This window comes from Oncorhynchus keta, chromosome 10, assembly GCF_023373465.1.
Source record: "Oncorhynchus keta strain PuntledgeMale-10-30-2019 chromosome 10, Oket_V2, whole genome shotgun sequence".
NCBI classification, from domain to species: Eukaryota; Metazoa; Chordata; class Actinopteri; order Salmoniformes; family Salmonidae; genus Oncorhynchus; species Oncorhynchus keta.
The window spans coordinates 19270433-19293707 of NC_068430.1; the positions used below are offsets into that span (position 1 = coordinate 19270433).

General features: G+C 41.6%; 1 protein-coding gene across 1 annotated transcript in view; it reads left to right on the forward strand.

Moving 5' to 3' along the window:
- Positions 1-4927, forward strand: part of LOC118388332 (contactin-3-like) — a 75781-nt gene extending 70854 nt beyond the window's left edge. Inside the window, exon 23 of the mRNA XM_035777276.2 lies at positions 5-4927. Within this exon, the coding sequence (XP_035633169.1) occupies positions 5-111 (107 nt within the window). The 3' untranslated portion in view covers positions 112-4927. The remainder of the gene's footprint in view (positions 1-4) is intronic.
- The last annotated feature ends 18348 nt before the right edge of the window (positions 4928-23275 follow it).

Here is a 23275-nt window from a genome sequence, read left to right on the forward strand (position 1 = left end):
TCAGGCATGGGCGCACGAGGTTCGGGAGCATCTAGTCTCAATCCGCTATCGATGTCTCATCTCTCCGCATTCCTCATCAGCGCTCTCCTCCTCCTCAAGTCCTCCTGGTGATGTCTGGACACAGTCACAGCCCTCCTAGTGGCCCTCCTCACTCCCTCTCCTCTAGCAGCCTGCTCCTGCATTCAGATAGGCATGGATGCAACCCTCTGTGGCAGGGCTGAACAGAACAGGAATTTTGAAGGGGCCATGCATTGAGGATATAAATTATGTTCTGTAGAAAACATGAATTTGTGTGCATGATATTTAACAGTTTCCTCTCATATCATAAGTGCTGTCATGCTGTAAAACTATTTTGGAAATCTTTTTTTTCCAATGGAATATACTTCTATTTGGGAGTACTGATGTCTACATTATATATGTACAGTTGAAGTCGGAAGTTTAGCCAAATATATTTTTTCACAATTCCTGACATTTAATCAGAGTAAAAATTCCCTGTCTTAAGTCAGTTAGGATCACCACTTTATTTTAAGAATGTGAAATGTCAGAATAATAGTAGAGAGAATTCTTTATTTCAGCTTTTATTTATTTCATCACATTCCCAGTAGGTCAGAAGTTTACATACACTCAATTAGTATTTGTTAGCATTGCCTTTAAAATGTTTAACTTGGGTCAAATGTTTTGGGTAGCCTTCCACAAGCTTCTCACATTAAATTGGGTGAGTTTTGGCCCATTCCTCCTGACAGAGCTGGTGTAACTGAGTCAGGTTTGTAGGCCTCCTTGCTCGAACACACATTTTCAGTTCTGCCCACACATTTTCTATAGGATTGAGGTCAGGGCTTTGTGATGGCCACTACAGTACCTTGACTTTGTTGTCCTTAAGCAATTTTGCCACAACTTTGGAAGTATGCTTGGGATCATTGTCCATTTGGAAGACCCATTTGCAACCAAGCTTCAACTTCCTGACTGATGTCTTAAGATGTTGCTTCAATATATCCACATAATTTTCCTTCCTCATGATATCATCGGTTTTGTGAAGTGCACCAGTCCCTCCTGCAGCAAAGCACCTCCACAACATGACGCTGCCGTGCTCAACGGTTGGGATGGTGTTATTCGGCTTGCATGCCTCCCCCTTTTCTCTCCAAACATAACAATGGTCATTATGGCCAAACAGTTCTATTTTTGTTTTATCAGACCAGAGGACATTTCTCCAAAAAGTACGATCTTTGTCCCCATGTGCAGTTGCAAACCGTAGTCTGGCTTTTTTTATGGCGGTTTTGGAGCAGTGGCTTCTTCCTTGCTGAGCGGCCTTTCAGGTTATGTCGATATAGGACTTATTTTACTGTGGATATAAATACTTTTGAACCTGTTTCCTCCAGCATCTTCACAAGGTCCTTTGCTGTTGTTCTGGGATTGATTCGCACTTTTCGCACCAATGTACGTTCATCTCTAGGAGACAGAACGCGTCACCTTCCTGAGCGGTATGACGGCTGCGTGGTCCCATGGAGTTTATACTTGCGTACTATTGTTTGTACAGATGAATGTGGTACCTTCAAGCATTTGGACATTGCTTCCAAGGATGAACCAGACTTGTGGAGGTCTACAAAAAAAATATTGGGTGATTTTTATTTATTTATTTTTTCCCCATGATTTCATGCAAAGAGGCACTGGGTTTGAAGGTAGGCCTTGAAATCCATCCACAGGTACACCTCCAATTGACTCAAATTATGTCAATTTGCCTATCAGAAGTTTCTAAAACCACGCTGTCTAAAGGCACAGTCAACTTAGTGTATGTAAACTTCTGACCCACTGGAATTGTGATTAAGTGAAATAATCTGTCTGTAAACAATTACTTGTCATGCACAAAGTATATGTCCTAACCGACTTGCCAAAACTAGAATTTGTGGTTGAAAAACGAGTTTTAATGACTCCAAGTTGTGTATGTAAACGTCCGACATCGACTGTATATATGTTTGACACTGATCCTTGAAGATTACTAATGCCTTAAACCCATTTACATACCAAAGTAGTTGACAAAAAAAATATTTAGTTATCTTGTGTTCTCAAAGTAATGTGAGTTTCTAATGAAGGTATGTTCCATAATTGTGGTGTCAGCTGCTCAATGGAGAGATGTGTTGTGGTTTATATGGGTTGGACGTCCTTTGATATAACTAACTGTACATGGCATCTTGAGTTATTATTATGAGGTTGAAGAAGTACAACTAATTATCTAACTGACAACATGCCCAAACTAATGTCAAATTGGCCAATATATAACAGATAAAACCAGTTTTACATGATAACTGTTTGAATCATAATAATTTGATCAAGTGATTTTATAGCTGTAGCTAAACCATTACCTTGAATGATTTGTGTTTGAGCTGTGTTAACTGAATACCAGTTTGGTCACCTGTCCCTCTAAGCCACTCATCTCTGCATAGTGAAATAGTATTAGGTGCCTTACAGAGCTGTTGGCTCCTGAGCTTTAGACCCCTATTTAAAACAATCTGATGGGACTTGACATTTTGTTCTGTATCTCATGCTCCTCTTAATAATTGATGCATATCACACTCTGCATTCAGCACACACTGAAATGTTAAGGTTCCCGAGAATAGAATCATGTAGAGTTATTGTGTCAAACAAATCCCACTTGTAATTTTCTGCATTTAAATTATCTCTAAATGCTAAATACGTCTATCATTTGACCTCCTGATTATTCAGAATTCCGACCATCAGTCGGCAAAATATATATAAATCATACATGTTTAAGTAAAGGACATATATGAGTGCCTTCACTGGAACGTCTTACAAGTTGACGGACATATCCACTCTTTCTGGATCAGTTTTTGGAAAATTAATCAGTGGGGGGGGTCTATACTTTTCCTAATTCCTGAGAGATCCCGGGCATAATAAATGTATGATTGAATCTGCAGCATAATTTAGCAGTTATTAAAGCATCTAAATAAATGATGTCATGTCAATGGAGCCATGACTGGAAATTAAGGGAAAAGTTGGCTGCTGTCATGTCCCTTTCTCAAACTTCACTCTGAGAAAAAAGGGTTCTTCGGCAGTCCCCATAGGAGAACCCTTTTTGGTTCAAGGTAGAAATATTTTTGGTTCCATGTAGAACCCTCTGTGGAAAGGGTTTTACACAGAACCCAAAAGGGTTCTTCAAAGGGTTATCCCATGGGGACAGCCAAATAAGCATTTTAGGTTCTAGATGGCACATTCTTTTTTAAGAGTGTATAAAGTACAAGACTAGAGAACTGCTACAGTACTCTTTTAAAGAACTGTGACAAGCCTTATGGTGAGGGAGAAACTGTTTCCTGTTCATGTTATTGTACGATGGGTCCATCATCATGGGTCCACATGGGTCTACTGCTATAAGGTATTGTGCCTTCACTGAACTTTGTTACTGATTAGGGCTGGCTGACCTAGGATCAGGTGGTTGTGGGACTGTTCCCGTCATCTGCAACGTCCAATGAAAGCAGAAGGAAGTGATCCAAGGTAACTGTGACTCTGTCCCTGCTTAGCCACCAGAAGAGGTGTGCAGGCCCCAGAGGCCCGTAAAGCTCAAACAGTGAACGCAATCAGCCTGACCTATCTGCTCCTACAGTGGTTTCATAACGGCCTGTGCTCATTGATTAGACTGCTGCAGCCCAGTCAATGGGATATTGATTTCCTCTGTCCCATTATTGCACCTGTCACTATTGGGCTGCTTGATTGACTGATGCTGGGGCTTCCTATTGCACATTTTTTTGTTGGTTACTATTTGAGATGTCCTCCCCTAGTCTTTCTCTGTCTGTGTGTTCACCCCATCCAGAGGAGACAAGTCAAAATCATAATAATACAATGTAATATACATTACATGTTTTTTTTACAAGAGCTACAGTGACAAACTGATGTTTTAGGTAACATCCCCCTACTAGTTCTGACTACCTTTAATGGCTTTTAAGTGCTGCACATTTATAAATTCCCTTACTGAAATTCATATGAAAATTAACAGCATTTTGTTCATCATTAAAGGTTATGAGTTGGTTAAGAGAGGAAATTGTCATGTTCCTTTTTTGTAATGTATTTTTGACTGTTGAGCTCTTTTTTGAAAAACTCTAATCTTTTCTTTTTCTACAAATGATGAACAATGGCTTTTTAGGTGTCAAACTGTCTGAGGACTTAGCCTGTGTAATAATACTACTGTAAAACAAAAGTACAGCGAGGTGTCCAAAAAGTGTAAGGATACAACACAGTAACAGTGTCTAATTGAAATAGTATAACTCTTAGACCTTTTTCCTAATTCCTATGCCCAATTCCCTGCTCATTATTTCTGTATGCTGGTTAGTAGAATAGTATATACTTACCAGTTCACCTTCACATCACGCAGCGCTAGAGTATGTGGATTTACAAATAAGTCCTTTGTCAAATTTGGCCAGACTATCCTATAATTTACATAGCTATATACATGTATGTTACACCCTGCTGACTGTAAAATATAGGAGAAATAATGTACCTTTTTTGGGATTGTACTTTGTGAATTAGTACAAAATGCAATCCAAGAAAATTATTGTAGCCATCAGGTCAGTTGCGTTTGAGTTTACATTTTTACAACATGACATGATAAACACTGATGTTGGTTACTTAGAGTGCGCTTTAGTTCTGACAAATATGCTTGGTCAAATGTAAATAGCTTGCATATATATTTTTAAAGATGGCCTACAAAGACAATTTACTGATATTTTATACAACTTGTGGCCCTTGATTTTAATACTGATGTATTAATCCATGATCTCCATGAGATAACTGACCTATAGAACTGCGTTTCATATTGAAAAGTAACTGTTTTGTCTTGTATACTAAAATTGTGCATGTGAATCATTGTTTTGTGCTTTTGTGTTGAATTTTCTAAAACTAACTTAATAAAACGTTAACTGCAGCAAGTTGTTTGCTTTAAAGAGCCACTTTTTTCTCTCTCTTCACACATACAGTATGTGACCTACAGTATGGTCTTTTCAACTGCCACATCAGACAGATAAAGGTTTCCCAGCACCATTTGACCTTTTAATATTCATAATAAGGCACATCTAGTATATAAAAGCAGCCTACAGGCTGGGATTTATTCTTGACAACCATTTGAGCTTTGATGGTTTCCAGCATCCCCACTCTGAGAGTGTTGTCAACACAGCTATTGTAAATCATTTTGACAACTTGGCAAAATTTCAGAGAGGGGTGACAGAATTACAGATATGTAAGTGCTGTATTATGCAGTTGATTTTTTTACATGCATGGGTAACACATAGTAATGCCTAATTGGGTCGAAGACAGTTCCCTCATGTAATCTCATGCAGGGATTGCAAAGTTCAATACGTCTTGGGAAAGCTGTGCTCCCGGGATTCACACGTCAATGATAAGCAAGGCTTTTTAGTCAGTGGGATCCAGAAAGGATTACTTTTTGCCATATCAGTTTGTAGAACAAAGCACTGCTGCTGCGTGTAATCACTTTTCAACATCAGAGAGAGAGTAGTGTTCAAGAGCTTTCACTGCTGCTCATATTAACTAGAAGACCACACACACACAGGCCCAATATATTCCTTAATCTTAATTAGTTTGAATTATAACTATAAACCAGTGCATGCAATTCATGCAGCCTGCTGTATGCATGCTCAAGCCTTATTTCTAGACATTCCTAACCTAATGAACATAACGTGGCTGTCACGATCGGACCAATGTCGGACCAAGCTGCAGCGCGATTTGGTTTCCACATCATTTTAATAATAATGTGAAACTTAGCAAAGACAAAAACAAATGAACAAACTAACAACGAACCGTGACTACAGAGATGCTACGTGCACTAACTCAAAACAATATCCCATAAACACAAGTGGGAAAAACAGCGACTTAAATATGATTCCCAATTAGAGACAACGATACCAGCTGCCTCTAATTGGGAATCATACAAATCACCAACATAGAAAACAAACTAGAACACCACATAGAAATACACAAACTAGATCACCCCCAGTCACGCCCTGACCCACTTCACCATAGAGAAACAATGGCTCTCAATTGTCAGGGCGTGACAGTCCGTTACGGACGAGTGGAATAAAATCTATGCAGACATACAGGTAACTGCCAAAATAAAGGAACAGCAACGTAAGCCCACTGGGCACACACACACACTGGTTGAATTAACGCTGTTTCCACATCATTTTAATGAAATGACATTGAACCAACGCGGAATTAACATTGAATTGAAGTCTGTGCCCAGTGGAAAGTATCTTAATAGAGCATTGGACCACCACAATCCAGAACAACTATCATGCACCATGGCATAGTTTTTTCAAGTGTCTGGAACTCTATTGGAGGGATGTGATACCATTCTTCCATGAGAAATTTCTCAACCCAATTGTTGATTATGGTGGAAAACACGGTCTCAGGCGGCTCTACAGAATCTCCCATAAGTGTTCAATTGAGTTGAGATCTGGTGACTGAGACGGCCATGGCATATGATTTACATCATTTTCATGCTCATCAAACCATTCAGTGATCACTTGTACCAGGTGGATGGGTGCATTATCATCCTATGTGGGCATAGCTATGGTAGCCAAAATAATGGCCTGCCCAGCATTTTTATACATAACTAAGCATGATGCGATGTTAATTGCTTAATTAACTCAGGTACCACACCTGTGTGGAAGCACCTGACATCAATATACATTTTATCCCTCATTTACTCAACTGTTTTCATTATTTTGGCAGTTACCTGTACAGTATGTACAGAAGCTACAGTATATATAGTGTATGTCATTACATTTGAATCTCTTCACGTAATTGCACATTTTCTTGTTGGTTTCACTTTAAACAACATAAGAAAAACAGGTGGATTCTGAACATTGATTTAAGGTTGGTGCATCGTTTTACCCTGTGACATTTGGAGGGCTTTGGGAGATTACAGATAATTTTGAGCAGATCACTTTTGTATAGTTATTGACCATCGTTGCTCACCGCCTTTCAAAGTGTGTTTCATTATGAGGATAAAAATGGTCCAACTTGAGCCTACATGTCAACTGCATGAACTTTACAAAAACATCATGTGATCAAAGGTCATGAAGTTTTTATTGTCATGGACTGCAAGTTTCTGCAGTTGCTCTTCACCAACTTCATCCTCTCGCCATCACCTGCTTTGTGGAAGGTACTATTAGCAACCAATCATTAGGATGTTTTTGATTAACCCACGCGAACGTGACCAAAGAAGTAACTGAAACAGGAACCAACTTCGATGCAATTTATTGATTGTACAATGTACACACATGTATCTTCAGTTTGGGAGTGTGTGATATAGGGTTGGAGTTTATTTCTACATTATAAAGAACAACTTTTATAAACGATGGCAACACTACCATGTTGTACTGAGCCTTTCTGTTGGAAAACCACATCATTGTCTGACTTTCGGCTGTCGCAGATGCACCTCCCCCGACTTCACTCAGAGACTTTCGTCTACAGTCGGTTGCTATCGCCTTGCCACTCACACCAGCCTAATGCTCTGAATAGTGTGTAATTAGGGGTTGAACAGCACTGAGCATTTTCCTAATTAAATAGAAATGCCAAGCTCGTCAGACAGTGGCCAACGCAACGTTTGAATGCCAACCACTGAAGCTATTTGTAAATAAAGTGTCAGTAAAGTGGGCCTGTCCTTAAATACACGTTCACAGCTTTCACTTTAGCTTTTGCTTATTGCACAAGCAATTTATTTAGAATGTTTCTGTTTTAGCTAAACTTATTGTTATGCATTTCGCTTAACTAAATGCATAACATTTAGTGTGGTGAAAAAACTCACTTATGATTGATTCTTATTTGGGCATGAAGTAATACTTAAAAGTAGTAGCCTGCCCAAAAGGTTGAAATAGTTTGCTCTTACACATTCAAAAATTAGGTCACAGTTTTGTTCCCCGGGTTGAAGGTACACATAATGTACCTTCAGAGGTATGATCTCAGACACATATGATCTCCCATGGTACTTTTTAGACTACATGCATATACGGTAGGCTACCATCATCTGCTCTTTATGCTTGATTGATTGGTCTATCGACCAATAATATGGAGCTGTGACATCATCACTCACCGTCTGAGGGGGCTCGACATTGTCTTATGTCAGATAGCTTCACTTCTACCTAATGCTCATGCTCACGCAAGACAATGGGGGCTCCAACGCTTCAAAAGTAATTTAGATTTTGTCGCAAAAAGAGATGATTGTGCAATGGATGAACTGTCAACTAACAAACCAAGAATTAGAAAGCTGACTCAAGTATTTTTGGCTTGCTGAGGTGAGTCATTTGACAAATTTTTACATGATTTGGTAGCAGACTATCTTAACTTAGCTTGCTAGTTGTTTTTAGCATCTTAATATAGCTTTCTAACAAAGTTGTTTGTAACATTTTCTTATAGATCACAGGTCTGCTTAATTTATTTAAGAGTAATATGTTGGGAAAGTCATTTTAAGATATACAGTGCATTCATAAAGTATTCACACCCTTTGACCTTTTCCCCATTTCGTAGTGTTACAAAGTGCACAAAATACTCTGTAATGTCAAAGTGCAAGAAAAATTATAAGATTTATTAAAGATAATGGAAAATAAAACACTAATATCTTGATTAGATAAGTATTCACCCCCCTGAGACAAAATACATGTTAGAAACACCTTTGGAATTGATTACAACTGTGAGTCTTTCGGGATAAATCCTCTTTTTGGCTAGGGGGCAGTATTCGGAAGTTTGGATGAATGAGTTTCCCAAAGTAAACTGCCTGTTACTCAGGCCCAGAAGCTAGGATATGCATATAATTGGTAGTATTGAATAGAAAACACTTGTACGTTTCCACAACTGTTAAAATAATGTCTGTGAGTATAACAGAACTGATATAGCAGGCAAAAACCCAAGGGGAATCCATCCTGAATTATTTTTTGGGGAGGTAACACCATTTAAAATGCCTCTCTATGGGGAAATCAATGGAATACCTCCCAGATTGTAGTTCATATGGCTTCCAGTAATGTCAACAGTCTTTAGAAAGAGTTTCAACCTTGTTTTTAGAAAAATTTGATAGAATTTGTATTTTTTCTAAGTGGCTCCCATTTTGGCTGTATTGTTGTGGTGAGTCGGTGAGGGCGCACACTTCGTTATTTATCTCCGGTAATAAACATACTATTCTCCATCTTAAATGTTATCGTTTATTTACATATTAGGGTACCTGAGGACTGATTAGAAACTTTGTTTGACTTGTTTCGACTAAGTTTATTGCTAACTTTCGGGATTCATTTGTATGCATTTTGAACGAGGGAAACCGGTGGATTACTGAGTCAAGCACGCCAAATAAACTGACTTTTTTGGGATATAAAGAAGGACTTTATCGAACAAAGGGACCATTTGTTATGTAGCTGGGACCCTTTTGATTGCAACCAGAGGAAGATCTTCAAAGGTAAGTGATTTATTTTATCGCTATTTATCGCTATTTATTGTTATGCATTTCGCTTAACTAAATGCATAACATTTAGTGTGGTGAAAAAACGGTATGTAATGCTTTTGTATGCTGTGTACTGTCCTCAGATAATTGCATGGTGTGCATTCGCCGTAAAGCCTTTTTGAAATCTGACACAGCATCTGGATTAACAAGAAGTTAAGCTTTTAAACAATGTAAGACACTTGTATTTTCATGAATGTTTAATATTATTTTGCAATTTCACCAGATGTTGGCCAGGTGGGACGTACCATTCCATCTAGCCCAGAGAGGTTTAGAGCTTTGCACACCTGGATTGTACAATATTTTGCACATTATTATTTTTAATATTCTTCAAGCTCTGTCAAGTTGGCTGTTTATCATTGTTAGAAAGCCATTTTCAAGTCTTACCATAGATTTGAAGCTGGTTTCAGTCAACACTGGAACTAGACCACTCAGGAACACTCAATGTCATCTTGGTAAGCAACTCCAGTGTAGATTTGGCCTTGTGTTTAACTTCTTATGGCTGCCATCCTGTTAACAGGATAATTGTCATCAACAACCGCTGAATTGCATAGCGCCACATTCAAATACTATTACTACAAATATTTATATTCATGAAATCACAAGTGCAATGTAGCAAAACACAGCTTAGCCTTTTGTTAATCCACCTGTTGTGTCAGATTTTGAAAATATGCTTTACAGCGAAAGCATATATTTACAGCGAAAGCATAATATTACCTGATTGAGCTAATCATGTAAATGTAATTAACTAGAGAGTCGGGGCACCACAAAATAATATTTATAGAGCTGTTATCTTCCGAATAAACTCTTAAAGACCTAGAAATATTTTACATCAATAGCAGTCAATATTAATCGTCACCTTAATCAGTCTCATCTGAAAGTTGTAATTTCTTGGTTATCTTCACGAACCCTGGCTAACAAGTTGAATCAGCAATACAAAAGTGTGTTTAATTATATGACAGCTGGTTACACGAAAGAAAAGGGGCTGGGTGTTAGTGAAAGAGTGGAAAGACTGAGGGACAAAGGGAGAAGCTGTGCTATCATAAATACAGTATCTTATGCATTCTAAATTACCGCCCATTTGGAAAAGGAAAGTGCAATAAATATTTACTCTGAGCTGCTCTTCGGTAGGGTGGTGATAGATGGAAGGCCGTGTTGCCAAACCAAGTCCTTTGTCCTTTGATGAATGTCTCTGGTGGTCAATTGGATATGTTGTAGTAACGTCATTGTGTGGTAGACTAGATACTCTGTCTGTTCTTTCCTAGACCACGTTTGCAGCTGCTGTTGCTAACTCAACGGCTAGGAGGTATCACTTCTGTAGGGAATAAGAGTTCATACCAGTCGCAACCCAAGCTCACACTGAGGTTGGCTTAGTTCTGTAGTTGACATGTTAGTCCTTTTAACGCAGAGGCTGCAGACCTCACGTACTTGGAACAGGAGGTTACATTTTTGTCAAGGCTTTATATTGTGGAGCGAGAAGGGTGTATTTGAAAAGTTTTATAACCCATGTCTCTTCACAGGGGCGGGCCACTGATTGAGCAGAGCCCTAACCTTATGAAAACCCAAATCTCTCATTTGGAAGCTGAAATGACATTTAATCTTTTCACCAATAATTTTATATTCAAACATTTAAATTGAACAACAATTCCATGTGAATCCGATAACTCTGATGTGTAGACTTTCCACTGTAGAGTTTGTCATCCTATCATCGATGAGAATGTCTCCGATGACAACTGAACTGACATCATATTCATTAGTACCACCGCATAGATGTTCAATTGCTCGGATTACCAGAATATAGTTAATTTACCCCCCACCTTCTGATGTTCCCAGAATCTCTATGTTAACCAAGGTATTTTCAAATGTCACATCAGTAGGTTAGAGAGAGGAAAAGGGGGGGAAAGAGGTATTTTTGACTGTCATAAACCTACCCCCAGGCCAACAGCATGACACCGGCTTCCTTCTTTTTACTCTGTCATTATTGTGGAGTAACTACAATGTTGTTGATACATCCTCAGTTTTCTCATAGCACAACAATTCAACTCTGCAACTGTTTATAAAAGCAGCATTGGCCTCATAGTGAAATCCCTGAACAGTTTCCTTTCTCTAATGCAACTGAGTTGGGAAGGACACCTGTAACTTTGTAGTGACTGGGCGAATTGATACACTATCAAAAGATTTTTAATAACTTCACCATGCTCAAAGTAATATTCAGTAATTTTTTAAAACTTTTTTTTTTACACATCTACCAATCGGTGCACTTCTTTGCGAGGCATAGAAAAAAAACTGGTCTTTGTGGCTGAATCTGTGCTTAGAATTCACTACTTGACTGAGGGACATGTGTGGGGTACAGAGAAGGGGTAGTCATTAAAAATCATGTTACCAGTATTATTGAACACATAATGAGTCCATTCAACTTATTATGTGACTTGTTAAGCACATTTTTATTCCTGAACTTTTGTAGGCTTGCCATAACAAAGGGGTTTGAATCCTTATCGACTTAAAATACATTTCAGGTTTTCATTTTTATTAATTTAGAAGATTTTCGACCAAAAAAAATCAATTTTGACATTATGTGTTGATCAATTTTTGTAATTTTTTATTCAGGCTGTAACACAACAAAATTTGCACTGCAGGTAAAAAATGATATTCCAATTCATGGTTTAATTTACTTCTACTCAATGCCTTTTATGAAGGTTTTCAATTAACAAAAAGAAAATGCAATAAAAAACCTTCATGCAAGGCATCAGGTAGAAGGAAACTAATCCACAAATACGATTATAGTCTTCATGAATTTGATAAAATAATATTTAAGCCCAGGCAGGACTCTACCAGCATATTACTAGGTTGTTAAAACACTAACTAGCAGGTATTATACTAGTTATAACTTAAACTAGCTACAGTATATCACAAATATGGTTTATGCATGATTGAGAATGTAGTCTCAGTGGACACGGAAGTATGACATTTTCCAGCATCCCTAGCTAGTCATACATGGATAATGACTATCCTGGTTAAATAAAATAAATAAATACATAAAAATATATGGATAAAGACATGTTATGATCCCTCTACATATGAAATCATCCAATCTGTGGGAGTCCATGTGTAAGGACATGATTGTTCCTGAAGAACAAATTCATCCTCTATTTCAGTTTGGCTTCTGAGTTTACTGCATTTCTCCTCTAGTGTGAATATCCAATTTTCACAACACAAAAGGCTGAATATGAATTTTGACTCTGGGAGGACGGACACTCAATCAGGCTTTACTAATTAGGAGGGCACCTTTTCAACACATTACAAGGGAGGGGAGACAGGAGGGAGGTTTTGAAATGAATCACTCAGGTTTATTAATAGGTTATCTGCTCTGTATCGCCAGACAACATTATGAGACGTGAACTATCAGAGGTTAGCTTCATCAATCACTAAACTGTAGACATAAATTGGGCCCAGCTTTTGGAAACCATCTTTATTTGTGGGAATTGAAGAACGGAATAGACATGGAAGTTTGTTAACAAACTCAATTAGGTATGCCTAAATTAGGTATGCCTAAAACAGATATGAAACCCAACGAGATTGAATGACATAAATCTTATAATAAAAAGGCATCAATCTGTTCACGCTACACTGGCAGGTAATGGTAATACAATTATGTTAATGAAGAGGGGTTGAGGTTGAAGTGGTCTGCTCGTTAGGGATGTGAGTCATGAGATTACACTGTTATAAGAACAATAACATGTTTCTTTTCATCACAATATTCAAATTTACCATAGAGTGGTTTGTTGCTTAGCAACAAAACAGAGATGTGTGGAACTATGTAAACGTAACATGTAAAGTGTTGGTCCCATGTTTCAGGAGATCCCATAAATTTTCCAAAAGTACAAAAAGCTTATTTTTCTCAAATGTTGTGTACAAATTTGTTTACATCCCTGTTAGTGAGCATTTATACTTTGCCAAGATAATTCATCCACCTGAGGTGTGGTATATCAAGAAGCTGATTAAACAGCATGGCCATTACACAGGTGCACTTTGTGCTGGGGACAATAAAAGTCCACTATAAATGTGCAGTTTTGTCACACAACACAATGCAACCGATGTCTCAAGTTTGAGAGCTTACAATTGGCATGCTGACTACAGATGTTTATTTCTCTACCATAAGCTGCCTCCAACGTTATTATAGAGAATTTGGCAATATGCCCAACTGGCCTCACAACCGCAGACCACGTTTAACCACGCCAGCCCAGGACCTCTACATCCGGCTTCTTCACCTGTGGGATTGTCTGAGACCAGCCACTCGGACAGCTGATGAAAGAATGAAAGCATTTCATCCCAGGGAAGCTCATCTGCGTACTCATCATCCTCACCAGGATTTTGACCTGACTGCAGTTCGGCTTCGTAACCAACTTCAATGGGCAAATGCTCACTTTCGATGGCCACTGGCATGCTGGAGAAGTGTGTTCTTCACAGATGAATCCCAGTTTCAACTGTACCGGGCAGATGGCAGACAGCGTATATGGCGTCGTGTGAGTGAACGGTTTTCAGATGTCAATGTTGTGAACAGAGTTACAGTTGTTGTTTAGCTAGTGAATTTCAGCCATATTAGCATAAACATGACATCAATCAAAACACCTCAAAACAAGACGTGATGTCAATTACAAGATACAAGCTAAAACGAGTCACTTACAATTCCCCACAAGGCAGCTTCTTGTCATTGTTACTAGCTATCTGGATATCTAGAATCACAGGAACAGACATCTGCCCCATTGAAGCAAATGCATTGTTTTCGTGACGTTGTCAACCCATCTATAGGCGACATCAACTATATTTTCATGCAAACTAACTTTCACCAAATGTATATGTGACGCACTACAAACGTAAACTAGTTGTTGAATTAAACATAGGCCTAGCTAGGTTGAAGATCCTTAAAAAATAATAATGCCATGTAAAAGAGCTCCACAGCCAGTGGTATGATTCTGACATACAGAATGAGCATGTGTGTCCTTCCTTAAATACTATCATCAAGGAGTAAGCACTTTTTCTGTGCATAGGCTTGTGATTTCTCTTGACGTGCGTAGACAGTTTACCATACTGAGTAGGATGTAACTACCCACCGGGATAATTATGTTTGAGATTGCCACAAGACTCCTGATTCCAATGCCCACCTACAACATCCAGGCCCTGGGTCTCGATAAATCAATGCAGTATGAATTTAATTTACACCATAACTACATCGATAATGATATAATCTAAATTAAAATAGTTATTTTTCTTCATCTGAACCAACTGCAGCTTGGTGGTGTCACGCCTTGGTCATTGTATTTTGTGGTTTTGGTATATGTTTGGGTAGGCCAGGGTGTGACATGGGTTTATATGTTGTGTTTCGTATTGGGGTTTGTATTAATTGGGATTGTGTATGATTAGGGGTGTGTCTAGTTAGGCTTGGCTGCCTGAGGCGATTCCCAATTGGAGTCAGGTGATTCTCGTTGTCTCGGATTGGGAACCGTATTTAGGTAGCCTGAGTTTGCGTTGTTTTTGTGGGTGTTTGTTCCTGCTCTGTGTAGTAGTCACCAGATAGGCTGTAATTAGTTTCACGTTTCGTTTGTTGTTTTCGTATTCAGTTATTTCATGTACCACGATATATTTCATTAAAGTCATGAGTAACCTACATGCTGCATTTCGGTCTGACTCTCTTCTTACAACAGACAAACGACATTACAGAAACACCCACCACTCACAGACCGAGCAGTGTATAAACTGGCAGGAGCTAAAGGACCACGTTATGGACGGTAGAGGCATGCATTATACGACGTGGGAAGAAATCGACAGGTGGGCGGCCGACCCAGAGCGAGTGCAGGAGCCCGCCTGGGATTCCCTACAGCAATGCGAAGAGGGCTATAGACGTATGGAGTCGAAAAGGAAAGCACGGCGATGCAGAGCGAAAACCGAAAGTAACGGGGAAAGCGCAGAGAGAGAGTGGCTGAGTCAGGAGTCAGACCTGAGCCTACTCTCCCTGTTAATCGTGAAGAGCAGTTGCAGTGGGAGAGGCTGCACCACTTGGAGATTTGGACATGGGAGGAGGAATTAGACGGTAAAGGACCCTGGGCGCAGCCGGGAGAATATCGCCGTCCCAAGGAGGAAATAGAAGAAGCTAAAGCGGAGAGGCGCAGGTATGAGGAGGCAGCAAGGCGACGCGGTTGGAAACCAGAAAGTCACCCCCAAAAAATTATTGGGGGGGGGCTAGAAGGGAGAATAGTTATGCCAGGTAGGAGACCTGCGCATACTCCCTGTGCTCACCGTTGGGCTAGAGAGACCGGGCAGGCACTGTGTTATGCTATGGAGCGCACGGTGTTTCCAGTGCGGGTGCAGAGCCAGCTGCGGCACATACCAGCCCTTCCTATTGGCCGGGCTAGAGTGGGCATCGAGCCAGGTAAGCTTGGGCAGGCTCGGTGCTCAAGAGCTCCAGTGCGCCTGCACGGTCCGGTCTATCCAGAGCCACCTCTACACACCAGTCCTCCGATAGCAGCTCCCCGCACCAGGCTTCCTGTGCGTGTCCTCGAGCCAGTGCCACCAGTTCCAGCACCACGCACCAGGCCTCCAGTGCGCCTCGCCTGTTCAGCGCAGCCAGCGCTTTTCTCCTCTCCTGCCCTGCCGGAGTCTCCTGTCTGTCCAGCGCCGCCAGTGCTCCCAGTCGGCCCAGCTCCGCCAGTGCTCCCAGTCTGCCCAGCGCGGCCAGTGCTCCCAGTCTGCCCAGCGCGGCCAGTGCTCCCAGTCTGCCCAGCTCCGCCAGTGCTCCCAGTCTGCCCAGCGCCACCAGTGCTCCCAGTCATCCCAGCGCTGCCCGACAACCAGTCTCTTCCAGATCTGCCCGACAACCAGTCTCTTCCAGATCTGCCCGACAACCGGTCTCTTCCAGATCTGCTCGACAACCAGTCTCTTCCAGATCTGCCAGCCAGCCAGGATTTACCGGAGCCTACTACCTGCCTGAGCTTCATCTCAGTACTGGGCTTCCTCTCAGTACTGGGCTTCCCTTCAGTACCGGGCTTCCCCTCAGTACCGGGCTTCCCCTCAGTCCCGGGCTGCTTCGGTCCCGAGCTGCCCCTCTGTCCCGGGCTGTCCCTCTGTCCCGAGATGCCCCTCTGTCCTGAGATGCCCCTCTGTCCTGAGATGCCCCTCTGTCCTGAGCTGCCCCTCTGTCCTGAGCTGCCCCTCTGTCCCGAGCTGCCCCTCAGTCTCGGGCTGCCCCTCTGTCCTGAGATGCCCCTCTGTCCTGAGATGCCCCTCTGTCCTGAGATGCCCCTCTGTCCTGAGATGCCCCTCTGTCCCGAGCTGCCCCTCTGTCCCGAGCTGCCCCTCTGTCTGTGCCTGTCCCGAGCTGCCCCTCTGTCCCGAGCTGCCCCTCTGTCCCGAGCTGCCCCTCAGTTATGTGGGGATCTGGATGAGGACTATTAGGCCATGGTCGGCGGAGAAGGTGGATGATCCCAGGACGCGAAGGGGAGGAACTAGGACATTAATGGAGTGGGGTCCACGTCCCGAGCCAGAACCGCCACCATGGACAGACGCCCACCCGGACCCTCCCTATGATTCTTGAGGTGCGTCCGGGAGTCCGCACCTTGGGGTGGGGGTTCTGTCACGCCTTGGTCATTGTATTTTGTGGTTTTGGTATATGTTTGGGTAGGCCAGGGTGTGACATGGGTTTATATGTTGTGTTTCGTATTGGGGTTTGTATTAATTGGGATTGTGTATGATTAGGGGTGTGTCTAGTTAGGCTTGGCTGCCTGAGGCGATTCCCAATTGGAGTCAGGTGATTCTCGTTGTCTCGGATTGGGAACCGTATTTAGGTAGCCTGAGTTTGCGTTGTTTTTGTGGGTGTTTGTTCCTGTCTCTGTGTAGTAGTCACCAGATAGGCAGTAATTAGTTTCACGTTTCGTTTGTTGTTTTCGTATTCAGTTATTTCATGTACCACGATATATTTCATTAAAGTCATGAGTAACCTACACGCTGCATTTCGGTCTGACTCTCTTCTTACTACAGACGAACGACGTTACAGGTGGCAGAGAAAATAATAACTTCGCAGCACCTTGAATATGGGTACAAGTGGATTGCCTTGATTCTCCCGTCTTGAAGTCAAATCAAATCAAATGTGATTGGTCACATATACATGGTTAGCAGATGTTATTAATGTGAGTGTAGCTAAATGCTTATGATTCTAGTTCCGACAGTGCAGTAATATCTAACAAGTAATCTAACAATTTCACAACAACTACCTTATACTACCTTAAGTGTAAAGGGATGAATAAGAATATGTACATAGAAATATATGGATGAGCGATGGCCGTGCGGCATAGGCAAGATGCAGTAGATGGTATAGAGTACAGTATATACTCATGAGATGAGTAATCTAGGGTATGTAAACATTATATAAATTGGCATTGTTTAAAGTGACTAGTGACACATTTATTACATCCAATTATTAAAGTGGCTTGAGATTTGAGTCTGTATGTTGATATTTAACAGTCTGATGGCCTTGAGATAGAAGCTGATTTTCAGTCTCTCGGTCCCAGCTTTGATGCACTTGTACTGACCACCTTCTGGATGATAGCGGGGAGAACAGGCAGTGGCTCGGGTGGTTGTTGTCCTTGACGATCTTTTTGGCCTTCCTGTGACATTGGGTGATGTAGGTGTCCTGGAGAGCAGGACGTTTGCCCGTGATCCTCTGGAGAGCCTTACAGTTGTGGGCGGAGAAGTTGCCAAACCAGGCTGTGATACAGCCCGACAGGATGCTCTCGATTGTGCATCTGGAATGTTTCTAACGTTTTCGGTGACAAGCAACATTTCTTCAACCTCCTGAGGGTGGACAATTTCAGTTTGTCCGTGATGTGCACGCCGAAGAACTTAAAACTTTACATCTTCTCAACTACTGTCCCGTCAATGTGGATAGGGGGGTGATCCCTCGGCTGTTTCCTGAAGTCCACAATCAACTTCTTTGTTTGTTGACGTTGAGTGTGAGGTTATTTTCCTGACACCACACTCTGAGGGCCCTCACCATGTCCCTGTAGGCCGTCTCGTCATTGTTGGTAATCATGCCTACTACTGTAGTGTCGTCTGCAAACATGATTGTGTTGGAGGCGTGCATGGCCACTCAGTAATGGGTGAACAGGGAGTACAGGAGAGGGCTGAGAACGTACCCTTGTGGGGCCCCAGTGTTGAGGATCAGCAGATGGAGATATTATTTCCTACCCTCACCACCTGGGGGCAGACTGTCAGGAAGTCCAGGACGCAGTTGCACAGGGCGGGGTCGAGACCCAGGGTCTCAAGCTTAATGACGAGTTTGGAGGGTACTATGGTGTTAAGTGCTGAGCTGTAGTCGATGAACAGCATTCTTACAAAGGTATTCCTCTTGTCTAGATGGGTTGGGGCAGTGTGCAGTGTGATTGCAATTGTGTCATCTGTGGAGTGGGTCTAGGGTAACAGGTAGGGTGGAGGTGATATGATCCTTGGCTAGTCTATCAAAGCACTTCATGGTGACAGAAGTGAATGCTACGGGGCGATAGTCATTTAGCTCAGTTGCCTTAGCTTTCTTGGGAACAGGAAAAATGATGGCTCTCTTGAAGCATGTGGGAACAGCAGACTGGGATAGGGATTGATTGAATATGTCCGTAAACACATCAACCAGCTGGTCTTTGCATGCTCTGAGGACACGGCTAGGGATGCCGTCTGGGCCGGCAGCCTTGCGAGGTCTAACATGATTAAATGTTTTACTCACGTTGGCCACGGTGAAGGAGAGCCCACAGCTTTTGGTAGAGGGCAGTGTCAGTGGCACTGTATTGTCCTCAAAGTGAGCAAAGAAGTTGTTAAATTTGTCTGGGAGCAAGAAGTTGGTGTCCGTAACAGGGCTGGTTCTCTTTTTGTAATTTGTGATTGACTGTAGACCCTTCCACATGTTTGAGCCGTTGAATTGCGACTCTACTTTGTCTCTATACTGACGCTTAGCTTGTTTGATTGCCTTGCAGAGAGAATAGCTACACTGTTTGTATTCGGTCATGTTTCCAGTTGCCTTCCCATGATTAAAAGAAGTGGTTCTCACTTTCAGTTTTGCGCAAATGCTGCCATCAATCTATGGTTTCTGGTTAAGGAAAGTTTTAATAGTCACCGCCGGAACATCACCGATGCACTTTCTAATAAAAACGCTCACGAGTCAGCGTATACATCAATGTTGTTGTCTGAGGCTATATCCCAGTCCACGTGATCGAAGCAATCTTGAAGCGTGGAATCCGATTGGTCGGACCAGCGTTAAACAGACCTGAGCACGGTCGTTTCCTGTTTTAGTCTCTGTCTATAGGCAGGGAGCAACAAAATGGAGTCGTAGTCAGATTTGCCGAAAGCAGGGCAGGGGTATGTTTTGTATGCATCGTGGAAGTTAGAGTAGCAATGATCCAGAATGCTGCCAGCTCAAGTCGCGCATTCGATATGCTGTTAAAATTTAGGGAGCCTTGTTTTCAGTTTAGCTTTGTTAAAATCCCCAGCTACAATAAATGCAGCCTCAGGATATGTGGTTTCCAGTTTACATAGAGTCCAATGAAGTTCTTTCAGGGCCGTTGAGGTGTCTGCTTGGGGGAGATACAGTATACACCGCTGTGATTATAATCAAAGAGAATTCTCTTGGTATATAATGCGGTCGGTATTTGATTGTATGGAATTCCAGGTCATGTGAACAAAAGGACTTGATTTCCTGTATGTTGTTATGATTACACCACAAATTGTTACCAGAGAGATGTTTATTTCTGTCGGCGCGATGCGTGACGAAACCGGGTGGCTGTACCGACTCTGATAACATTTCCAGAGTGAGCCATGTTTCCGTGAACCAGAGAATGTTACAATCTCTGATGTCTCTCTGGAAGCCAACCCTTGCTCAAATTTCATCTACCTTGTTGTCAAGAGACTGGACATTGGCGAGTAGTATACTCGGGAGAGGTGAGCGATGTGCATGTCTATGGAGCTTGACCAGGAGGCCGCTCCGTCTGCCCCTTCTGCGGCGCTGTTGTTTTGGGTCTGTTACTGGGATGAAATCCATAGTCCTGGGTGATGTTCCATGCAGAGGATCCGCTTCGGGAAAGTCGTATACCTGGTTGTAATGTTGGTAAGTTGACGTTGCTCTTATATCCAATAGTTCTTCCCGGCTGTATGTAATAAGACTTAAGATTTGCTGGGGTAACAATGTAAGAAATAATACATAAAAAAATAAATACTGCATAGTTTCCTAAGAACGCGAAGGGAGGCGACCATTTCTGTTGGCGTCATCTGCAGAACAATGACAAGCAAAGACCTAACTCAATAAAACAGTCCAAGGACATGTCTAAGCTTAATATGTAGTGTGTGTGTAAGGGACTGAATACATCAATTATTGTAACAGATATACAGTAAGTAGCTCTGAGCTATAATATAATAATAATAATAATAATATAATAATATATGGCATTTAGCAGACGCTTTTATCCAAAGCGACTTACAGTCATGTGTGCATACATTCTACGTATGGGTGGTCCCAGGAATCGAACCCACTACCCTGGCGTTACAAGCGCCATGCTCTACCAACTGAGCTACAGAAGGACCACTACTATGTCTCAGTGATCTTATCCATGTCTCTTGTAAGCCCAGTCTTTTTCTACGCTTTTCCTTGTGACTAGGTTTAGTGGAATTTTGACAGGAATCATAGAGGCCTATATATTATTGTCTTTAGCATTCTCCTCTAAGGTAGTGTTGTGGGTCTCCCAGCAAACCCATGATGAATGTGTTTGATTGTTCAGGTGCCATAGTCCCATGGGTAATAAGTTAAACACAGCTCTTGAGGGCATGTCAAAACTGATAGATATGACCACGCTCAACAAACAATTATTTTTGAAGCTGGTATTCCAACTGAATAAGTCATTATGAATGTGTTTCATTGTGTGAATGTAAAAGTTAATCCCATGTTGAGCAAAGGCCTTTGGGTCATGTAGACCATAAGAATCGCTACAAATCTAAACCTAATAGTATTGTTTAAATCAATTCAAATTTTATTTATCACATGCTTTGTAAACAACAAATGTAGACTAACAGTGAAATGCTTCCTTACCTACCAAAAATGCAGAGAGAAAAATAGAAAAGTAATAGAAAAACAATAATGAAGAAGAAATACACAGTGAGTAAAAATAACTTGTCTTTCCCTTAAAGTATTTACAGCCCTTGACTTTGACATTATGTGGTATTGGTTGTAGGCCAGTGACACAAAATCCCAATTTAAATTCAGGCTGTACCACAACAAAATGTGGAAAAAGTGCTATTATGTTTTATTTTTACATTTTTACTTGACAAATTAACACTAATGAAAAGCTGAAATGTCTTTAGTCAATAACTATTCAACCCCTTTGTTATGGCAAGCCTAAATAAGTTCAGAGTAAACATTTGCTTAACAAGTCCCATAATAAGTTGCATGGACTCGTATCCATGTGCAATAATGGTGTTTAACATGAATTTTTAATGACTACCTCATCTCTGTACCCCTCACCTACAATTATCTGTAAGGTCCCTCAGTCGAGAAGTGTATTTCAGACAGATTAAACTACAAAGACCAGGGAGATTTTCCAATGCAAAGCCGGGCAATTACACTTTGGATAGTGTATCATTTCTCCAGTCACTACAAAGATACAGGCGTCCTTCCAAACTCACTTGTCGGAAAGGAAGGAAACCCCTCAGCGATTTCTCCATGCGGCAAATGGTGACTTTAAAACAGTTACAGAGTTTAATGGCTGTGATGAGAGAACTGAGGATGGATCAATAACATTGTAGTTACTTCACAATACTAACCTAAATGACAGAGTGAAAAGAAGGAAGCCTGTACAGTGTCGATGGGTGAGAAAAAAATACATGTAATCCATTTTGAATTCAGGCAGTAATGCAACAAAATGTGGAATAGTCAAGGGGTATGAATACTTTCTGAAGGCATTGTACACGGGGTACAGTACCGAGTCGATGTGCAGGGGTATGAGATAATTGAGGTAGATATGTATATATAGGTAGGGGTAAAGTGATAGGCAACAGGATGGACAATAAGCAGTAGCAGCAGCCTACTTCATCATTCGAAAGAGTTAGTGCAAAAGGATTGTCAGATCCAGATTGTCCAGATAGCTATTTGTTTAACTATTTAGGGATATTATGGCTTGGGGGTAGAAGCTGTTCAGCCTCCTATTGGTTCCAGACTTGGTACATTGGTACCGCTTGCCGTGCGGTAGCAGAGAGAGCAGTCTATGACTTGGATGGCCGGAGTCTTTTACAATTTGTAGGGCCTTCCTCTGACACTGCCTCAGGTCATGGATGGCAGGGAGCTTGGCTCCATTGTTGTACTGTTCCACACACATTACCCTCTGTAGATCCTTGCGATCAGATGCCATACCAAGTGGTAATGCAACCAGTCAATATGCTCTCAATTTGCGCAGCTGCATAACTTTTTGAGGATCTCAGGACCCAGGCCAAAACTTTTCAACCCCGTCGATATGGATGGGGGCGTGCTCGACCCTCCATTTCCTGTAGTCCACGATCATCTTATTTGTCTTGCTGACGTTGAGGGAGTGGTTGGTGTCCTGGCATCACACTGCCTGGTCACTGACCTGCTCCCTATAGGCTGTCTCATCGTCGAAAGTGATCAAGCCTACCACCGTCAGGTTGTCTGCAAACTTATGATGTTGGAGTCGAAGGCAGCCACGCTGCCGTGGTTAAACAAGGAGTACAGGAGGG